The 21,869-nt window shown below is 42.1% G+C and overlaps 1 protein-coding gene and 1 long non-coding RNA gene across 5 annotated transcripts in view; one reads left to right on the top strand and one right to left on the bottom strand.

Annotated features, from left to right (window-relative positions):
- LOC133346452 (RNA-binding protein, mRNA-processing factor 2a-like) overlaps window positions 1-21,869 on the top strand; it is an 80,659-nt gene that overhangs the window by 23,668 nt on the left and 35,122 nt on the right. For all 4 annotated transcript variants that reach the window (XR_009755561.1, XR_009755563.1, XR_009755562.1 and 1 more), the window contains 2 exons: window positions 8,644-8,721; window positions 19,629-19,667. Coding sequence is in view for 1 of the 4 variants with exons in the window: in XM_061558025.1 (XP_061414009.1) it covers window positions 8,644-8,721; window positions 19,629-19,667 (117 nt within the window). In the remaining 3 variants the exon portion in view is untranslated. The remainder of the gene's footprint in view (window positions 1-8,643; window positions 8,722-19,628; window positions 19,668-21,869) is intronic.
- The window catches only part of LOC133346453 (uncharacterized), a 58,558-nt gene that overhangs the window by 7,383 nt on the left and 29,306 nt on the right, over window positions 1-21,869 (bottom strand). The window lies entirely within an intron of this gene.

Below are 21,869 nucleotides of genomic sequence, written 5' to 3'. Positions count from 1 at the left end.
TTCACCAGTTGAGAACTCAAGAGAGCGGCGTGAGTCTCATTTGTAAGAGTGATCTGGGTCGTCAAAATGACACAAAAAGGCAAAAAAATATAAAGTCAACAAAAATAAGTAAATAGAAAAACTAAAACCTTGAAAACCTTCGTAGGATGAGATAAGTAGAGGACGTTGATTGGCTGTTTACTTGTGCTAAGTTAAAGTGTGGGTGACACGAGCCACTCTTAATGCACCACATGCTGGCCCCTCCCGGTGAGTTGGAAGAAAACCCGTCGGTTAAATAGCGTGGCACTGCTTGCTTCTCTACCTCTGTATAATTTAGGGTATGTATATACAGCTGTGCACACTCCACGTGTGAAATAAGTACACCTATTGTGCAAACGTGGAGCGGTTTAATTAGCGGTATCCCGTGTACACCATCTATTTTATTGTTAGTTTCTCGCCGCACTTGGTGTCACTCGTCTAATCAAGGTTGAAGTTTCCCCCTGCTCAACAGAGCAACGGGGGAATTGATGTGTGTTAGTCGTCTTCAGACAACTGTTGAAACTCTACATTCTCATGATGGGGGGCCAGATGTATTTATAGACAGCTCACTGAAATAATACGAAGACATTATCGTGACAATAACAGTTTCACTTTCAAGCCTCTCTACACGTGGTTCACAAATCTCAAATCACTTATTAAATATTTTAACACTCTGCCAATACATGTTGTCCAACACAACTGCTCTGCTTTCCTTATGACATTCAACGACGCGTAGGCTCAGGCAGTTGACATCCAAGTCCTATATATGTATGGTCGTTTAGAAATTGGTGAGGTGTATTTAAATGGATCGCCCAGTTTTATTCGCAAATTTCAGCTCTCTAGCCCTTCTGGAACGTCACTAACATTGACATCAATTGCTCGGCCACATGCATCCACAGAATAACTTTATTCGGTACCTACCCAGTCATAAATTCTTGCGAGTCGGTTGGCTATCCACCCTAAAGTGCTCCTCTCTATATGAGGACAACTGTGAGCCAGCCCTGCTAAAGTTTGCATCGGTCGGTTGTTAAGGCACAATCATCGTTGTGTAATTGGGTACGTACCCATTAATAAAACCCCTAACAGTCATGCTCTTAGTTTTTTCGGTAAAGTCACGTAGGTAAAAAAATGAAATTAAAATTAATAAAAAGAAAATAATAAAAAATCACGGCGTTTCGGAGGCAACACAAGTCTCCGTCATCAGGTGGGACCGTCACAGCCACATTTGCTGTATCACCTACGTGACTTTACCGAAAAAACTAAGAGTATGAATCCTTGTAGTCACGAAAGCTTCAAATCTAGAACTCTAACAGTCAGTCTATTGGCTGTCCCTCGCTAAAGCGTTCTTCTCCGTGAGTGCAGCTGTGAGGCACGGTAGGCAAGCCTCTTCACCCAGTCTGGAGCGAGAAGGAAATTGTCCACACAGTGGTTGTCTGCCACCTCGCCTCGAGACCCAGCCTGCAATTAGTGGTAACACTTGTGCCTCACGGCAAAAAGACCCTGGCTTCTATTCCCGATTCGGGTGCTCTTCGATACAGAGTTTGTTTTCAACTTTGTTTCGCATGGGTTTCCTCCGAATTCTCCACTTTCCTCCCAAGGCTAAAAAACCCAAACATGTAATGTAACTGGTATTGGCCAAAAAATATCCAAACGATGAAACGTTACCTGCAAATAACTCTTTATAGATGAGACATTGCAACATTGTCCCCAACTGAAAAATAAAACTTGGGATGATCCTCCTGAAAAGGATGAAACTCACTGGAGCTATCTCGGGTAAACGAGCCGAACTTAATGATGGAGCAACATTTTCAAGTGCAAAGTGTACAGAGAAAGGAATTCATTACCAATTGCTAGTGGATTTGAATAGCTAATCTTGCACTATTGTGTAATTTGGAAGTGAAACTACATTGCAAAGATGGTTATTTATTTATTAATGGTGGAAGATGAAAATAAGTGTTTAGAAACTACATTCCCTCTGTCCTCCATATGTTTCAGGTTTCCGTATTTAGAAATGAGCACTTGCATGAAGCATAATTAATGTGATTTATGTCGTCATTAAAAAGATTTGTTATGAAAATAAAACACTACTCAGAGCTGTAGGACAGGAAGCTGACAGAAACATTTGGAATTAAATTTAGGAAATTCCAAAATCTACATTGTTCATTTCAACATCGCCTGCCGCTAAATTAGAAACAAACGGAAAATGACAACTGAGTTGTCACTAGTACCCACAACACTGATACGCAGATCTGGTAGATGGCTTAAATGGTGTGTATTTTGTGAATCAAAAAATTAAATAGACAAACACATTTTGACTTGAACCGATGTATAGGTGTTTACCATGCATATGTGGCATGATTACACTCATTTAGCAGCAAATAATTCGTGGCAAGCTGCAGAAAAAATGGTAAAACTGATCATTCGTGAGTCCACGATGGCTCAGCAAGGAGAACCATGATTTTTACAAATATTCACGTGACAGGAAACAAACTTGCAAGGTCCTCAGTCAGGCAGTCCGATGACATTGTTTCCGATGATATTGTCAGCCCATGACATTGTATCTGTTGGAGAATTTTTCAGGCATGAAGTAAGGACAGCTCTTTGATGCGTGTGTTTTTGGTTTGCACCCTGTGTTGTTCGTGCATGATGTCTGGCATTTCGCAGCAAGGTGCTGAGAGCTTCATTCTTAAATTCCTGGAGAAGCTCTCAGAACATGGAGCCAAATGGGGTGCCATGGTAGGGAGATGTTATCTCCCTCCCCTGGTATGCCTGAGGTCGTGGGTTCGATCCTGACTCTGACGCCTGTGTATTTGGACTTTGCATGTTCTCTCTGTGATCGTGTGGATTTTTCTCCGGGTCCTCCAAATATTCCCTCTAAATTTAGAATCGCCATGCGTTTAGAGTATTTGGCTGCTTTAAATTTCCACGTGATAAGCCACTTCGTTGATTTATCATTTTGTGGCCAGGTCGCTTCTGAAAAAGAGCTATATAGCTCAGTGGCCTTTGCCTGTAAACTAAAAGTAGTGAGTTACGTAGTTTTTAGTCATAAATGTCAGACATGCCGTATAATTGGCGGTAGTTTCATCATAACAACACATTGGAAAGTTATTCAGCACAAGTGCGAAAACCTACGCTGTCGTATTACGCAAGGACCTGCGTTACATAAAATGAAACCGAATCTCCAAAATGGCATATACACAATACAGTAATATGTATTACAATACTTTAATTCATTAAACATCTAAATAGAGGAACATCTCAAGACACTTCACCGAATGAACGTAAACACGGCACGCGCACACAAAATAGAGCGAAAATAATAATGGCAAATAACAATATACGTGAGATCGGTGTAGTGGTGAGAACAAAGCATCTTTTTACGGACAGCTCTTTCAGATGAGATGCAGTTTGTTTATTGCACCAGTTGAAAGGTGGGCTTTATTGGGCCCCTTTTGCTTGGTGTGACGACGGTCCAAGGGTGAGATGAAGGCGCAGGTGGCAGTGAAACACTTGAAAGGATTAGCGCTTCCTTATTGCACCCCGTGGCATTTATGATCACAGCATCTTTGAATTTTGTTTATTATAAACAAGATGCTATTCATAGTCTGCCGGCTTTTTCCGCGTGTACAGTTTGGCGTGTTTTCTGGGCATTTTATACTGTATGCCGTATTTACTTTATATTGATAAGCAATTAGCCGGTTTGTTTATAGCAGTTAGCCAAAATGTTATTACATCTTCACCCGAGTGGATTACAGCCCTTTGTCAAGCCACTGCTGGATGAAGGCTTCGTATTGGTTATGTGCAAGGGGTCGACAAAAAAAACCTTCAATATTTCAAGAGCCGCAATGCACGTAGATACGAGACGATGGTCCTTAATAAAATAACGTCACGAGGAAGCAGTCCTCATAAAGAGCCACAGCATGCGGCTCCGGTGGCTCGGGTTTTGCCGACCCCTTGGTCACGGGGGTTCGCTTGAACAAACTCCCACCACACTGGTCAATGCGAGTCGGTCTCCACTCATGTTAGCCGTGGCGATAAATTACACTTCAGTTTGCCGAGCGTACAGCACAGTGCGACAGCGACTCACATTTATGCCTAGCTTAAGCCAGATTGCCTGGGAGGAAATGGGTATGGTTTTCGACCGACTCGCTTTTGCTTACCACTGAGCACCCTATGACCTCCAAGTAAACTATTAAACATTTTTTTTAGTTTACCAGGAAAAGCCCACTGTGGTTTATAGCACTTTTTCAGAAACGATCTGGCCAGAAATGATAGCTCAACGAAGTCGCTTCTCATCACGTGGACATTTATAGCAGCCAAATACTCTAAAAGGTTATGTTTGTAAATGTGGAGGGAAGAACTGGAGGACCTGAAGAAAAATAGATGCGATCACGGGGAGAGAAAGAGACATGCAAACTCCAAATATACATATTCTATGGTTCTTTTGGTAAATTCACGTAGATAGAAAAAATAATAACAATAAAATAATAAAACTACAAATGAAAATTAAGTTAATAATAATACAAAATATAATATCACCGTAATTTTTATTTTTTATTCACTACGTGACTTTACCGAAAGAACCATAGAATATGAATTCTTGTAGTCACAAAATTTGTCAGTAAAAATCCAAATATACAGGCAGGCATTAGGGTCGGGATTGAACCCAGGACTCGTCGAAGGAGTTCCATCTCGCCACTGTGTACCCTCATCACAGTCCCCCGAAGACCCAAGAAAATAGAAACTAAGTTGGGAAACCCTAGAATCTTGTAGCATATATGGCTTTATTTGAGGCCTTTGTTCATAGAAATGAAAACATCTGATAATAGTCAATACTGTTTTATTGAATCATGCAAATAACTCTCCAAGTGAAACATTTCAGCAAAGGTAGCGTATGGCATTGTAAACGATTGTCATAGATTCCCTCCCAATTGTTTGTTTTATTCCATTTAGTTAAGAAAACAAAATTTAAACAATACGTAGGTTTTTATTTGATAAAATAACAATTTGATATGTATATTTTAGCTATTTCTTCTGAACGGTGCATCTTTTGCTGATTCATAGTGTTTTTCACGAAATGCCCAACAATCATAAGATTGTTGTTGTTAGCCTCTAACTTCCCACTGTTGTGTACAGGTCTCCCCGGATGCTATCCCTTCCTTCCCTCCGTTGTTGTAGTTGTTGTCTGGTAGTGGCCTCAGAAATTCTTTGATCTCGCTGCTGCCATCTTTTGCCTCTGTTTTCCTTCCAATGTTTTTCTCTCGGTATGCAGTCCGAAGTTAATTTTGGCTATGGAGATTGATATGACGCTTTAAATATTTATGTCACTTTTCACCGGCTACACGTTATTGTTTTTTTCTTCCCTTGGACGTTTTTGTTAAAACGACCTACGCAGATTTCCGCGTGCGTGAGTTAAAGTACCCCTCGGGGTGGTTGCAGTCGGCTTTTAGAAGGAGCGCTTTAAAAAAAAATAAGAAAAACTCCCGTTGTTTAAAGGTCACGCTCGCTTACAAAATGCCAGCGCGCTGGTGCTGAGGAGTGCGGATTAATGTTTAGCAAGTTGATGGGTTTCTGTTAGCGTTAATGGGAATCACACGAGCGCTCGGCACCATTATTGCAAGTGGATCATTTACTGAACTCCAATTTCCTGGTATGATTCCTAAGGGCAGTGTTGGGCAACATCATCGTCATCCAATCACTGCATTGCAGGCACAACCATTTTGTCAGTCCACTGCTGAATGGAGCACTGCCCGAACTGTGCAGGTCATGGAGCTTATTTGACCATACTTCACCATCCTGATGAGTGCAGATTGGTGAAGGCGGAGAGCACTCTTCTCTGCCAACCACCACGGTAGCAAATACAAAATGAGCATTTTAGCGGAGAGCAACATTCATAATCGAATGCGTTACATAATATAGTCGTGCCATTTATTTAACAATGTAAATTATTTACCCAGGAAAGCCTCGCACAGTCTCGAGACACTTCTTCAGGGATCTTTGGTCCATTGCGTTTGTGAGTGGCACGTGGAGAAAACCAGGGAACCCGTAAAACCTCCACACATACGGGGAGTAACACCCAACACTGACATCTCCTAGCCATCTCGTGGCCCTGGGCCTACCTCACCTGGCAAGCCGATATATTGTCCTTGCTAGATTCTGAGCATATGGTGGAGGGATTGACATAAAATAGCTAAATATGTTTTTCAAGCAGGGCTATAAAAATTACCGATTGCAGATTATTGGTTCATTCACTCAGATATGTTTTAGCACCTCTGTCCTCACGTGTGCCACTGGAAGGGAAGTGATGGGCAGGGCTTGGTGATATGAATATCACCGTTCTCGTCACGCTGGGCATGTCTTTGAGGGAGTTTCGTGCCTTTGTGAGGAAGAGTGTTGGGGTGGCCACCTTTTTCAAGAGGCCCCAGTAATCTACCACAAAAAAATAAAGTAGACTATTAAAATGTTGAGTCCATGCAAATCACTTAATCGAATAATTACCGCAGCTCCAAAGATGTTGTTGATGGCCGTAGCCTTTGCTGAGCTCATCTAAGAGGTATGCGTTTCCAAAGCAATTGCTCACAACACACTAGCAAGTGCCTTAAAAGGGCGACCATGTGAAGAATGATCAAAAACACCCATTGGAAGGCCTTTATCTAGGAGTGTATTGACAAAAGGGCTGAGAATTATTATTATTCTTCGTGTATGATGTGCATGGTTTTTAATACAATTTGACCCTGACTTTTGATAGTGCATGGTGTGCAGGCCCAGTCATGTTTCTCATCTTTAATATAAAAAAAAATAATTGTTTTTATAATTTTTGCTTTGTCCATTCACTTTAATAGAACTCTAGCGTAACATTTTCATATAATGTTCATAAATGGTAAATAAAGCAACACATGTTTACGTGCATTGTTCAATGCCTACATTGTGAGTGTATAAATACACTTACATTCTATTAATTGTTAAATTTTTAAAAAAGTTCTACCTACGTGACTTTACCGAAAAAACCAAATAGTATGAATTCCTGCAGTCACGAAAGCCTCAAATCAAGATTACACTTCCATTGCCGAATCGATGCGTTGGTTCACACCTAATTGTCATGGTAAGAGTAATGGTAAACGTACACGAGAGTGTTTTAACTCTGCTCGATTGCTTGCCTAGCCTTGTTGCTACGCCGTGTGCATGATTGCAATATTGACAGGGGAGCCTTTCAGCAGAATGTATGCCTACGAGCGGGTAAACCTTAAAAAATCTTTAATAATATATATATTACTTCACTCGTGCTGTTTGGTCCTGGCCGCTTGGCAATTTGAGTCTGTGCTCGGCAGCTTTGGTTTGAATTAAATAAAAAATCTGAACTCTGAGGCATTGAAGGTGAGATCTAGGGCTGTCTGCTTGAAAGCAAGGCGGCTTCGCTTGAAGCGGATCGTAGATATCACTTGACATTTCACTTTTTAAAGAAAGTTACAAAAAAATTATAACATGTACTTTTCTATATATATTGTGTCATTCATGCTAATTTTATCTCAAAATGCTTAACATTTTGATCCACCATACAAACATCTTAAAATAGAAAAATAACTTCATAAAAAAGGTAAAATAACACCACGGATAAACAACATCAACCACTCGAGCACCCGACATCCAAGAAAGTCCAGGCAAAAACCATCGCATGTATTAGATTTCGTAGAGCATTGTGCATGCAAATAGCAACCCAACACACTGAACGTCATGAAACCCTTGCACATATCAGTGTCCATCCACCAAAGTCGAACGTCCTTCAAGTGGCAAGCACATCCTCGGCGCTCGCAGGTGGCTTGCTGCAAGATCTCACACGGTGCAGGGGCCTTCTTTGGGCAGTGGGCAGACCGAGATGAGTCGCACGGTCGGCCTCTCATAGCCACAGTAGTCGTAGCTCTCTGGCTGTATGGAGCACCGCCACGTGGCCAGGTTGGATCGTAACCTGTCAACTTGTGTGCGAAGTCGGTTCAGAGTTTTTCAAGGGGGTCCACCCCGTGATTCTTCCCGTGGAGGGTTGTTCACTCGGCCTTGTTGCCCACGCTGATCGCGGCTGTTAACAAGAACGTTCTAAAGTGTGATTTGAGTGTTGAAATGGAGATGATCAGACGACGTACGTGCAATGGGAGTGCATTTCCATGCAGAGGAAGCCGCAATAGAGAAAGCACACCGGCGAAAGGTCGCTCACTTCATCTTTGGTGTGACTTGCAACTCACGACGAGATGAGCAAAGGAGACTAGTTGGGGTATTCAGAGAAATTGGAGGTGGATATTCTTTGAAAGGCGGTGCAATTATGACTTGCATATAAAGAGACTAGCAAGGGAGAAACTCACACGTGAAGCATCATTCATTGTGTCATTTATAACCTGTATCAATTTCTTCTCATACATCGCTATTCAGGTGCATACTTACAATTACGGTGGTGACAGACGTTGATGATTCATATAATACTGATAACATTGGAAAGGTTCATTCAGATAGCGATGCAACATCTGTCATAACATAGTGTGCTCGACATGGAACGTGTTCATAACCAATGATAAAAGTATAACTGTCGCATTAACTTACACACCGAATTTCAATGTGATCTTTTTTTTTGCATGTCAGGTTCGCACCCTGTTCGTGAGTGGGCTGCCTATGGACATTAAGCCCAGGGAACTCTATCTCCTCTTCCGACCTTTCAAGGTAAAGGACTTCTCAAAATTATCTTGTGCTGTTACCATGGTGTAACAGGAAGAGATGGGTGCTTCACTGATCGCTACACATCAAAACTATGAATTCTATGAATAGCCCTGGACTGAACCTACACATCATCTTGCATGATGTGGTTGGGTAGCGCTGATGGTTGTCGAGAGCTCTTGACTCACAATGCTAAGGTTGTGTATTCAAACCTAGGGCGAGGGTTGGCTACGCCAATTCTAAGTCCAGCGCCGCAGTGGCGAGATGTTAACTACCTCGCATGGGAAGCAGGAGGTCGTGGGTTCCATCCTGACCCCTGACACCTGTATATTTGGAGTTTGCATGTTCTCCCCGTGGTTGCATGTATTTTTCTCGGGGTCCTCCGGTTTTTCCCTCTACATTTAGAAGCGTGCGTTGAGAGTATTTGGTTGCAATACATTTCCACGTGATAAGCCACTTCGTTTGAGAATCATTTGTGGCCAGGTCGCTTCTGAAAAAGAGCTATATAGCTCAGTGGGCCCTGGTAAAATATTTCATTTAGATGCCCCATTATCGGAATTCTTGGATTAAGCTGTCTGCATCCCTGCCATGATAATGTGGAATTTCCACTACTGTCAAAGGGTAGCAACAATAGAGCTAGTGTCTCCCAAGTGCACGTTTTTGGATGGAGACATTGACTCGTTGAAATGGTGAAAGGAATTTTGATAAATCAGCAAGTGGCCCCATAATATACAGCCTTAACTTTTGTGCTTACACTCGCTTTGGCTGGACTTGGCACTGAGAATAAGAGGCATCTAGGATGGAGGGAAACTGCATTCTGCAGATTCCACCTGAAGACGGAAGCTTGTGTTGCCTCCGAAACGTCGTGATTTTTATTTATTATAACTTTTATAAATTTTAATTTTTTACCTACGTGACTTTACCGAAAAAAACCTAAGAATATGCATTCTGCAGCTTAAATAATTTTCTCTGCATTCGACTGAGTCACCGATTATATCCTGTGGTATTTTTGTCCAAGGCTTTTTGACCATTGAGCAGGAGCTCTTGGGTTGCTGCCCCCTCCCATCCCTATATATTTTGTCTTTACCCCAGGCGCCAGTTTCACTTGAAATGGAGCAAATAATTGAATAATAATTCAACATGTACTGGTATTGTTGTACGACATCACTCTTTCTTCAGGTCTTTGCATGTCTCTCTGCCTCACTCCAGCTTCGTGTCTCATGTCTCTGACTCTCTGTGCCTCTCGTATTCATTACTTTGTCTCTCCCCACGTCGGTTTCACCTCCATATCAGGGTTGCCAATTTTTTTCACAAACCAAACGCGGACACAATTCTCAGTCGGTCTATAAAAAGAACCAATGCGCTACACTGCAATAAAGTTCAACACAATAGCGCCACCAGATCTCGGTACGAATCAATTCCTGCAGATGCCAATTTCCAGACTGTCCCAAGTAAAACCCAGACAGGTGACAACCCCATTCCGCATCACAGTGTTTGTCCCTCGCTATATATATGTATCCTACTTTCTCAATGTGTCTGTGTGAATGTATGCATTCCTTGCGGTGGTGTAGCGGTTAGCACACTGCGCTATGAACCCAGCGACCCGAGTTCGATTCCCGCTCGCGGCTAACACCAGTGACAATTATCTGAACCAATCCTGGGCCTCCCCTAGGTCGACTCAGTTTCAAATGAGTACCTGGTGCGGTGTGTTAACATCGCCACTGGAGAGACAAAGGCGGTCGTGTGTGGTGCTGGCCACCCACCCTCTCGTATACCGTGCCAGCCTTCATAGGTGCTCGCGCACGGCACTTGCCCCAACAGTCTGTTGCAGGCTAGAAGGGGGATCTTTGTCTTATTTCTTCTTGTCTGTTTCCCTCCTGTTTTTGCTGCTCGCCTGGTCTCTCTGTGCTTGTGTCTCTTTGTCTCTTCCTCGTTGTGTATTCTGTCTCGGTGTGTCTCCTTCTCTGTGTCTCTTGAGCAGTGACCCCCCCACACACCTTATCCGCTGCCCCACCCACTTTCGCTTTTTGCCTCTCCCACCACTCCCCCTGGGCTGCATCCGCCAAAAGTGATTTCACTCCACCACCTATGACAGGAAGTGCGCTTTGTTGTGAGTGCCAGTGATGGAAACACATTACACTCTGCAAATGTCACAAGCGGCACCGACAGAGGAGATGTTATTGTTTTTCTATCGTAATAAGGTGTAAAGTAAAAGAGAAGCTACCTTTTTAATTTAATAAAATATAAATAATAATGCCACTCTTGCAGCGACCGGGTTTATGTTCTACAATGCTATCTCCAGCGATTAAAGCGGTGCAACTGATGGTTTAGAAATAATCCATGTGTTGTATTTGAGTCGTTTTGCCTTCCACTTGTATTCCACATCATTTTGTTGCAGTATCCATTACCAATTGGGTAATCTAATACTGTATTTCTAGTGGTGTACCAGCACTAACTGCTAGACTATCTGATCATGTTCAATACAAGTGATGTGTTCACTATGAGATCTCTTTTACCAGTGGCAAAATATAGTAGTAGGTTTTTATCCTTTTAAACTGGTAAAAAACTGACACCTTTATTCAAGGCATCATGTTTGCAATAACCACAACACAAGTAGTCAAAAAAGCAAACAAAAAGAAGCAACTCTGATAATGATAATAATATGCACTGTCCTTGAAGTTGATTGGTCCACACCCGAGACGGCTTTCTTTAGAGCCTAGTCCCCATTGGTGTTGGACCAAGTGATGTGTTGTTTGAAAAGGTCCTATGTACACTCATCGACAAACCCAAAGCCTTCCAGTGAGGTCCAACATGGAATAAACCAGTATTTTATGGGTCTATAAAGATAGGGGGCACAGAGAGTTAGGTGAAAAAAAGCCTTTGACACTGTCCACATTTCCTCCACCCATGCTGTTTATTCTGAGACGCCTCTCATGCTGTCGATTCTTTGTTAACTCTGTCTCAGGCACCACAGCCTCTTTCCTCCTCGTGCTATTTTTGGTCCAACTCGCAGAGCGATTGAATATTTATGAGGTATTGTATGGTACTGTGCTCCAAAGATTGAAGTGTATATTGCCGAGTTATATTATTATTGTTGTGTTCAATATGTCACCTGTTTTTAGATGCATTGTGTTTTGATTTGTCGTGGTCTTTAATAGAACATCTTCAGTGTGTTACCTTTTCTGCTTTTCCTTTTGTACATATTACTCTGATGTCCGTGTTAAGAATTAAAACCACCTGGCTAACACTTTTTGCAAATTAAATGATAATCTTAAGAGACAATATTGGAGAAACGTATAATTGTAAACGGTTAGTGTAGCACACCTTTGCACTTGTCAGGAATTGATGATGTCTAATTAAGTTAAAGTTTCGTCATTACCTGTAGCTATACCCCCTCAGCTCTTCCACAATCAACAGCCGGTCTCCAAGGCCTGCTCAACCACTTGGTTGTACTACTCCATTGTGTGTCTTGTGGACCCCTTTCCCACTGGCACATCGAGATACGCCAGCACACGCAGAGCCCTCGTGGTACGATTGTGTTTCTCGCCCCTTCACCGTTGGCTATTTGCCATCCCAACCCAGAATCAAATCGTGAATCTCTCACTGAGCATCACAAGACATCTGAATGTGGCTCAAGGCCAAGCAGAAGCAGGACTAGGGGGCCGGGTAGCGGCACCAGCTCTGGTTTAGGAGTGGGGAAAAACAAATCTTGTGCCTAAATTTCGATTTAAAGCTTTCGTGACTGCAGGGATTCATCTTCTTGGTTCTTTCGGTAAAGCCACGTAGAAGGGAAATAAAAAAAAGCAATAAAAGAATGTTTTATTTTTATTATTTTATTATTTCCCTTCTACGTGACTTAATAAAAGAATACAAATAAAGCAATAAAATAATGTACAAAATTTTAATTTTATTATTTCCCTTCTACGTGACTTTACCGAAAGAACCAAGAAGATAAATCTTGTGCCTCCCCATCCTTGGCTCGGCATCAGCCCAGGCATAGCTCGGTTGTGCGATAGAAAGCGGTATCAATTGATCAATTGATCCACTGCCTTGCTCCATCCTGCACACGGTGCCGCACCCACCCCAAATTGCACCTCCTGTTTATGTCCACAGTGCTCCGGTTGCCACTTTTCTCTTCTGAACTTCCAAGTTGATATATTGTTTTGCTCTGTTCTGCCATTAAATATCATAGGATCCATAATTAATACACTGTGGTATAATCAGGGCCGGATTAAGGCACGGGGGCTTTGGGGGGCTGCAGCCCAGGGGCCTCCGCCAGCTGGAAGGGGCCTCCAGAGATGAAGTGAAAAGTTATTTCACTCGTGAATGCCGAATTTTATTTGTTGTTAGCCTTGTAAAAATAAATTCATTTTTTCTTCAACTTTGTTTTCCTTTTCGATTTAAAGCTTTCGTGACTGCAGGGATTCATCTTCTTGGTTCTTTCGGTAAAGTCACATAGAAGGGAAATTATAAAATAATAAAAATAAACATAATAAAATAATTCTCACGACGTTTCAGCCACAACGCAAGCAGCCGTCCTCAGGTGAAGACCAGGACCGAAAGAACCAAGAAGATTTGTTTTCCTTTTGAAAATATTACTGGGGTGCCTCACAGTACCTGTTGCCCAGGGGCCTACACAATCGTAATCCGGCCCTGGGTATAATTGAGTAAGCTTGTTTATAGAATCTTAATTATGGAGCTTTCGTGACTGCATGAATTATTCTTTGGTTCTTTCGGTTAAGTCACGTCTAAAGATAAAATAATAAATGTATTAATAAATTTATTATTTTATCTTTAGACGTGACTATTTTATCTTTAGACGTGACTTAACCGAAAGAACCAAAGAATAATTGTTTATAGAAGCTAAAGCTGTTACGTGATTTAGCGCTCACGAGGAAAGTCCCCTCCCCCAATTCTGAGAGCACCACATTTTGAGTAGTAATCATAATGTCCACTAATGCTCAACCACTTGTAAGACATTCACTGATGGCAACACAAACGCTCATGCGTAGCTGGAATTCTGTATCTTCCACATGCAGGATATTTGATTCCCCATTGCTCTACCTCTCATTTGTTTCAACTGATGTGATCTCCTTTTTTCTTCGTTGATATTTTATCCTTTGTAGCAAAATCTCCCCAGTTTTTTCTTTGGTTTCTAATTTAAAGTTAAATGAATTATAATCGAATCTTTGGTTTCGACTGAAAAATGTTCGTGCTAATGTATTATGTTCATACAGAATGTATGTGTAATGGTAAAAATTGTACATTAACAATAACGTGTACATAACAATAATCCGAGCAAAATCTGAAATTCTTCCGTAGATATTAAACATTTGGATAATCTGGGAAATATATTTATTTCACATTTATTCAAAATACTGCTGCATTACGTTTATACGACGTGAATCCTTACCTTTTCTCACTAAAAGTGGTGTCACTTGGCATTGGGTGATGTCACTTTTGTTCGCACGAAGACGAATTAAATGATTGCATATTGTTAACGATCTCAAAATACAAAAAATATATACGTGATTGTAATTGAAAATTAGAATATCCATTTATATCCAAAACTCATCACTAGGATTGACTAAAATGTGATTGCTTATATTACTTGTTATAACAGTTTGTTAAATTGGGGATATATATATATATTTTTGCCTAGGGCCAAATTCTTAGGTCGGCAGAAAGTTACCTTTCACCAATTATGGCTATGTTTTCCCAAAAAGGTACAGGATATCATAATTAGGATCAAAACCTTTATCTAGTCCGGAGGAATCCGATGACCGATGATAGCTCTTTTCCACAGATGTCCAGTCGGGGCGGGTCAGAACGTTGCAACAACACACAATGCCAAAATAAATGATAGTATTGCAAAATCGACAAAAGGTAAGCAAGTCACTCTCGAACATAGCTCAGTTCCTTGGTTTGAACCTGACACGTGGGACATATCAGTTCACACATTTCAAATCTGACGAACGTTTGGAACAAACAAGACAACTTCGGAGGATTCATTATGTCAGGGAAGAAGATAGGCATAAAAGGCTTGTTCAAAAGTTAACTATAATTTAGTTCAAATTGGTTGCAGTGATACTATTGTGCAGTTTTCTACTGCGTTTGCCAAGGACGCTGTCATGTGGATCCTGCCACTCACACTGTAGCTCCTCCCACTCACCATGTAGCTCCTCCCACTCACCATGTAGCTCCTCCCACTCAACCTGCAGCTCCTCCCACTCTGAACGTAGTTCCTCCCACTCTCAAGTGTTCTGAGTTGATAGTCTCAGCCCGGTCTCCATTGTCTGAACGAAAAACCATCACGTTAATTTTGTTGTTGTTGTTGTTGTTTTAATTTAGCTACATTTATGCTTTTGCAAACAAACATTACTTTATGGCAGGGTATGCATGTGTGTGTGTTTCCCTTACTTAGTATGTGTGGATAAAATAAGGTTTGTTAAAAATATCTAAGAAGTATTTCTATGATATCCGCTTCTGTGGACCATTCTCTAACAGATGGGGTGAGAGTTCTGAATAGACAGATACTTAATTTCATGACATCAAACATAGAACGATTGTCCACTTCATAAAAGATGCATATATATTTTTTGAATTCCCATAAAAAAAAATGTTATTTGGCGAAAACAGTAAACTAAGTGTTGAGCTAGTATGAAGTCCTTTGTGCTTATCTTCTGAAGTATGGGAGGAGAATATACGTGTCATCGTAGCTGATATGTTTTGGAACATGATCACATAGTTGGAGGAACTACAAGGTGTATTTTGGGGGGGAGGGGGGGTATGGATTATGCAGACACACTGGCACGATCGGAAGGAAGCATTTGATGCGTGTTGGCACAGTACAGCCGTCGTGACACATTGTCTACTTGAAATATATCAATGATCAAATGAGACAGGCACTAAATTATGTTCTTGCATATGGCAACATGTTCAGGAGCCAAATGTCAATGCCGAGGTCTGATAGCCAAGTGAGGACTTCAGGAGAGGAAGAGTTGGGGTAGTTGTGCTATTCCTCCTCCATTGAAGCAGAGCACACAATGTGGTTTAACCGATTGCATGAGGTCTTCCAATTGGATGAGGCCTTCGAGACGTCCAACTATGAAGATTGAAGTGCTCTCAAGACCTAAATGTCACTTCCTGGCCAAAGACCTACGGGAAAACGATATTAACGCCATCGCCTACAGAAGACGGGCACTCAATGGAGGGGGGGAAAACAACGAGTTGATGAACTTTGTGCTTGTGATACTGTTTGCTCTGCCTTCACCCGTGACCTCGAGTAATTGTCCCTGTTTGTATCTTTGGTAGACACGGTGAAAGGATCCTTTAATTTCTTCTTACAAGTGGCAACATCTTTCTTCAGTCAGTGTAAATATTCATGGGGATCGATCGCTGAACGTGGAGCGCTGTGGGTAATATAACGTCTGTCGCCTTTCCGCCTGCCGCTGCTGGCATTAGGGACCTCAAACCGCAGCGAGCTCTGGAGAGTGCCCTCGCGAAGGAATATTTGGTCCTCCTTTTCCACTTTGGCCAGACTATCTTGGAAGTGATGGGAGTGCACCCACACTTTACCCCACCAACCACGGCCTACTGATAGACTAACCTGCACCTCCAATTAGCACGGTTGACTATGTACGGTGCAAAAGAAGTTCAACCTACATACATAACAAAGTTTTTTGGGTTAGATCGCGTAAGTATGTGTCGTTAAACCCACCGCCACCCGACACCGCCAATTAGTAAGGTGTCTCACGTAAGCAAAACATGCCGATTCGTTACTAGCTCAACAAACCGGTGTGTTGGAGAGTAAACCCACAACATTTACAATTGCCATGTTTTATTCACGTGAAAAACCTTACTAATTGGCTGTGTCGGGTGGTGGCGGGTTTAACGACACATTTATATTAACGCACTCTAACCCCCCCTAAAAAAAACCTCTTATTGATAATATTGGTCGTGAAAGCCTACGTGTTAAACATATATACATACAACTGTTGTGTTCCCATTCATTATGCTTGCTCAACAAAGAGGCGGTGGGGGGGGGATAAAATAAACTTTCAATTCCCGTGCCGTGGGGTAAAACAGACCGGTGACCTCTGGATTGCTCACCATTTCACCACGGCAGCCCCCCCATTCCACCACCTTCCTTTATCACGACATAGAAACAGATTGCCGTTGAAAGCTTGTTCCACTGAAAATAGTTGTAGACGTCTTTTTATACGCAGCAGGCCATTGTGCTTGCACGGACGAGAGAAGAAACGTGTCACGAACATTTGTGATTTATGGACAGGTTTGGGTAACGGGTATGGAGAGTCTAGATTTGAAGCTTTCGTGACTGCAAGGATTCATATTCTTAGGTTTTTTCGGTAAAGTCACGTAGGTTAAACATTAAAATTAATAAAAGTAAAATAAAATAAAAATCACGGCGTTACTTGATACAGCTGTCGTGGCTGTGACGGTTCCACCTGAAGACGGAAGCTTGTGTTGCCTCCGAAACGTCGTGATTTTTATTTTATTTTACTTTTATTAATTTTAATGTTTTTACCTACGTGACTTTACCGAAAAAACCTAAGAATATGGGTATGGAGAGGTTTTTTTTGTTTGTACAACAATAGGAATCTCCCTAGTTAAGATAATCATTCTGTATCTATGGGCTGATGAAGTATTCAACTCAATTGCTTTCTAATCTCATTATACAGTTTGCAAGGCTGTAATATCTGAACACGTTGCAGAAGATTTAATGAGGTTAATATCATACTGTAATTTGCAAGTACTGACAACATGCGATGCAACTGGAGATTAATGTTGGTTTATGTTTTGTACATTTTTATTTTATCATGTTTTTACTGACGTAAGCACACAAGCCCGGTACAACGCGCCAGTGGTTTCTGGGGAGCGGGAGTTATGAATTGTAACTTTAAAAACATATTTACAGTGTAGTATAACATCACATGTCCGACCATAAGGATTTAGTTTTGCCACAAGTAAAACCCAATGGGCAATAAATCGTCATCGTCAATGGGGGGACCAGAGTACACCATAGAAACCTGGTTACAGCAAAAAAGTACACGTGAAAAAAACAAGTGTGCATCGTCAAGTTCCGGATGGCAAGGCCGTACATCGACGTGGTACAACCAACAACAAAACATGCAAGGCTAATAGAACAACATCGCATCAGCGGTATAGGCGGATATGTGAAAAGGCGGTAACTCTGTAAACATTGAGCATTGTGCCAACGTTGGCCGGACGCTTCCAACCACATGCCAACATTGGCGCGTTTCCTGGCTAATTGGTCAGGACACAGATATGTGGTGGTCAGTTATGCGATGTTGTTGTTGCACTGCCGTTATCAATAAGGCCACAGGTAACACTGGAGTAAGCCTTTCATGCACGTGTGCAACATATGAATCGCTGCATTTAAATAACGTTTTTTGGGGGTGAAATGCCATGAATATAAATATGTCGTTAAACTCGCCACCACCCGACACAGACGATTAGTAAAATTTGATATTTGATTGCTGAATAAAGCAGAGGCATTGTATAATGATTTATTTGAGACAATTTAAATCGATTCTTATGTTCTTGATACACACATATTGCGGCTGTAAGAATGGATTATTTAGGCTAATGGAAGAAAATAACTGTACAAACTAGGCAAACATATAATAATAAAAACAATACAAACGAGGAGGCAAAAAATATAACCTATATATGTATTAATCTATTTACAAAACCAAATCGTGACAATTCATCAAATCGCTGTGAGCTTGAGTTGCTACATTCCCAATAAAGAGATTGACACAAATAGACAGTGCTCGCAAGGTATTTAAATCCTGCACGGGTAGACAGATCAACCGACAACATATTAAACAGAACAGTCTTCTCTTAAAAGCGTTACCAGCAGTGTACGTCTCGCAGATCACGGTATACTCCCAGTGCTGTGCACAAGGCAAAGGTGCAGCCCTGCAATTACTCCATGAGCCTCACCGCCAGATGGGGGCTCTAGAAAGAGGGTAGTGTGCTTGGCCTACTCTTCCACACTGCGCACGCAACTTGGATAGAGGTGGGACTAACGTCAACACTTTGCCCCCAACACGCGCGACCTGCCGGTCGACCGTGCCATTGCGCCGCTGCGGATGACGAGGATATCACTCGAGTGAGCGTGCCTTAGAGGTATGCGCCACGTACAGCGCTTCCAATAGAACGATGGCCTCTCTCTCCACGTTGGATTTTTTTTTGGCATTCCCAACAGATCCCCTCGTCCTTACCCCGTCTGAAAGCGAGAGTGGACGATTTACACATTTACTCATTTGGCACTGACAGGCTCGCGCCTCCGCCATAACAGCACCATTACTGAACCAGGAATGAAATTCACTTCTTTTGGTCAAGGTCATTGGTGCTAGAACAGACCTGTCCTGATTATAATGAAACATGGTTCACGGTGACCACCGTTTTTATTTTATTTTTCGTCTTAGGCTCATGCCGTACTGTACTGGTAAATCACGTACACACTTTTTTTTATAGTTTCTTCTCACGGTGAATTGTATCTTTGCTTTCGTGCAGTGTGTTTCGTATTCACGTACTATTTTGACGATTAATAGTTTGCTTTTAGGATCACGATGAATGCGTCGAATCGCAGATGTAAGAATTGATGTGTTGTTTTTTTATTGTGTATATTGTATGTAATTGGGTCTCATCCGCTCTGCTGCAGCCACTGGAGGTGCTACTATTCACCACGATGTAATGAAAATATTAGAAAATAATTGATACTTGATTTGAATCACAACCGTGAACCGTGACGGTCCTTCGATTCGCTGGGAGGCGAGTCTCCACCTCTCTTGGTTTACATCAACGGGTTTGCGTTCCACTCGTCTGTTTTTATTAAATGTTGCCTGTGTTGTGTTTTACAGGGATACGAAGGATCTCTTATCAGGCTCACATCTAAACAGGTACAACTTGTGTTTTCTTTACCCTTTTTAAACTTTCAAAGCATTCAAGTGTAATTTGCTTCCAGTGTGCCCAACTAGAACGTATGGATATGTTTTCATTTCACATTTGTGTTTTGCTTTTATGCAGCGAAGTTGTTGTTCACGAAACGTACATCCAAGACTTTATAATTTCATAAAAAAACCAAATGTCTTTCAATAACGGAACAACTTGTGCATTATAACATTCCAATGGAAAAATAACTTAAAACAGCCATGAAGTTGTACTTTTTTTCTATCTACTCTGAAATGACACACAGAGAGTGCTGTATATCGTGTTGGTGTACCCATTTCAACTTCAATATGCTACACATGATATTATTTTAAAACATAACTGTTGTCCTGACTTTTAGCACACAGTCAGATGGGGATGGGAAGGCACATTACGTTTTGGAGAGGCTGCAGGAAAACGTCCTCCGGCTATTCCAGACCTGGGCATATGGGCAATTACGACGTGATACGTTATGCAGTTTGGACAGGCAGCAATGTAAACCGAGCAAGCACTTGCAGAAACAAGGCATCTGCCACAGCCCTGCTGTGGCACATTCCCTTGTAAGGCAAGACAGGGTAGGAGATGAGTGGGAGACCGACCTGAGTCAAACCCAAGGTACGTCATCCCAACATTTTAACGGTTTATCTTCACTCCCCCCTCCCGTCCCCTCTCCCCCGCAACCACCACATTTTTATGAGATCTAAGGCCGCTTGTGTACAGCGCCAGTGATTTTTTTTTTCATTGGACACCCTCTCTGTTCATCGCAGTGATAGCAAGGCAGTTGCTGTCCCGTGCTTTTGAACCCAGTTTTGTTTGAAACCAGTATTGAGTCCCTCGGCAGTGAACGGCATAGTTCATCATCACCATCACCATGGACTATGTGGTATGGAGGGAATTAATCTAAAGGCTCATTAGTGCTTCCGCAGAGAATGGCTGTACCTTCCTTACGTCCTATTTATAAAAGCACGGTGACATATTTGCGCTCCATAATTCAGTGCACTTTCAAATCGGCCCACATTCCTGGTGTGGAGGTTAGAGGTCTCGAGAATTTTCCACTGGCGATAGGCACGGATTTTGCTCTTTACTCATTTTCCTGCTCCCTACACACCACCCACCCACCCATTCGTATACCCCTGCACCGTTCGAGGAGCAGCCACAGTGCCCAGCTATCGTTTGTCGTTTCAGTAGTCCCGCAAGTTCTCAAATTTGCTACAGGTCATTTCTCGCGTAGCCCACACATGGGCGACTCGGAATTGAACTGCCTTGTTAGGTTTTGTCACTCAGCTGTTTTGTCGACCTCCTATATAGATCCCTACCACAGTCAGGGCCAGACTGCCAATGTCAATTAAATTCCTTGCCACTCGTGCCCTGGCAGGTTGTTACAGCTCGCAGACCTGACCTTAGATGGGGTAGAAGGACCTTTGCCTACAGGCCTGCTCTGGCTCTCCCTCCAAACACAGCTTCCCTGCCCACCCGGCTACAATCTCCTGTTTATAACAAAAACTGCCCTGCCAATGTAAACTCGTATACTACAATTGTCTGTCACTTAACAGACCAGCGGTAAATGATGGGGCGCCGAGTATAGGCAATGTCAGCTTTCGTGATGTTTGTCAACACTCTCACTTCGCCGTCGGTCTTTTGAAAAGCAAAGCAGTGGCCATTGCTCACGGGGGTAGAGAGGCGCTTGTAATTTTGAGAGAGGAATACTACCAAATTAGGTTAAGCACTTGAAAGCATCTTTTTGCTAGGCTCCCCTTGGTTCCTTTCCAGAGTTGTAAATGTGAAAAAAAAAGTAAAAGTGGCAAGTACTAAGCAAACAGGCAGGCCAGTGAGGATGAAGCGTGGGCTACGTGGAGACGTTTTACACGTCTGCTTTTATTGTGTACGCTTTAGATACGCAGCGATAATGCTATTCATTAATACCGGTTACGTTACTGAAATATTTTACGATCATCTTTGACAGAGCAAATTGGATATTTACATGTAAATGCTACACTTTGTTTATGTTATACAAGCCAAACGTGTGTGTGTGTGTCACTTTGTATTTTTAAGTAAGCCGTTGAGTAAACCGGTGTGTAACTTATTCAGTGCAGGCCAGTACAGTTAAACAGTTTCAGGCAATTTGGCAGTGTTGTATGAGCTTGTGCACTGGTTAACAACGGTGGTGCATTGCT

This window comes from Lethenteron reissneri, chromosome 24, assembly GCF_015708825.2.
Source record: "Lethenteron reissneri isolate LAM-NWPU_2019-01 chromosome 24, ASM1570882v1, whole genome shotgun sequence".
Lineage (NCBI taxonomy): Eukaryota > Metazoa > Chordata > Hyperoartia > Petromyzontiformes > Petromyzontidae > Lethenteron > Lethenteron reissneri.
The sequence above is the reverse complement of the archived record's forward strand: the minus strand, read 5'-3'. Positions and strand labels throughout refer to the sequence as shown.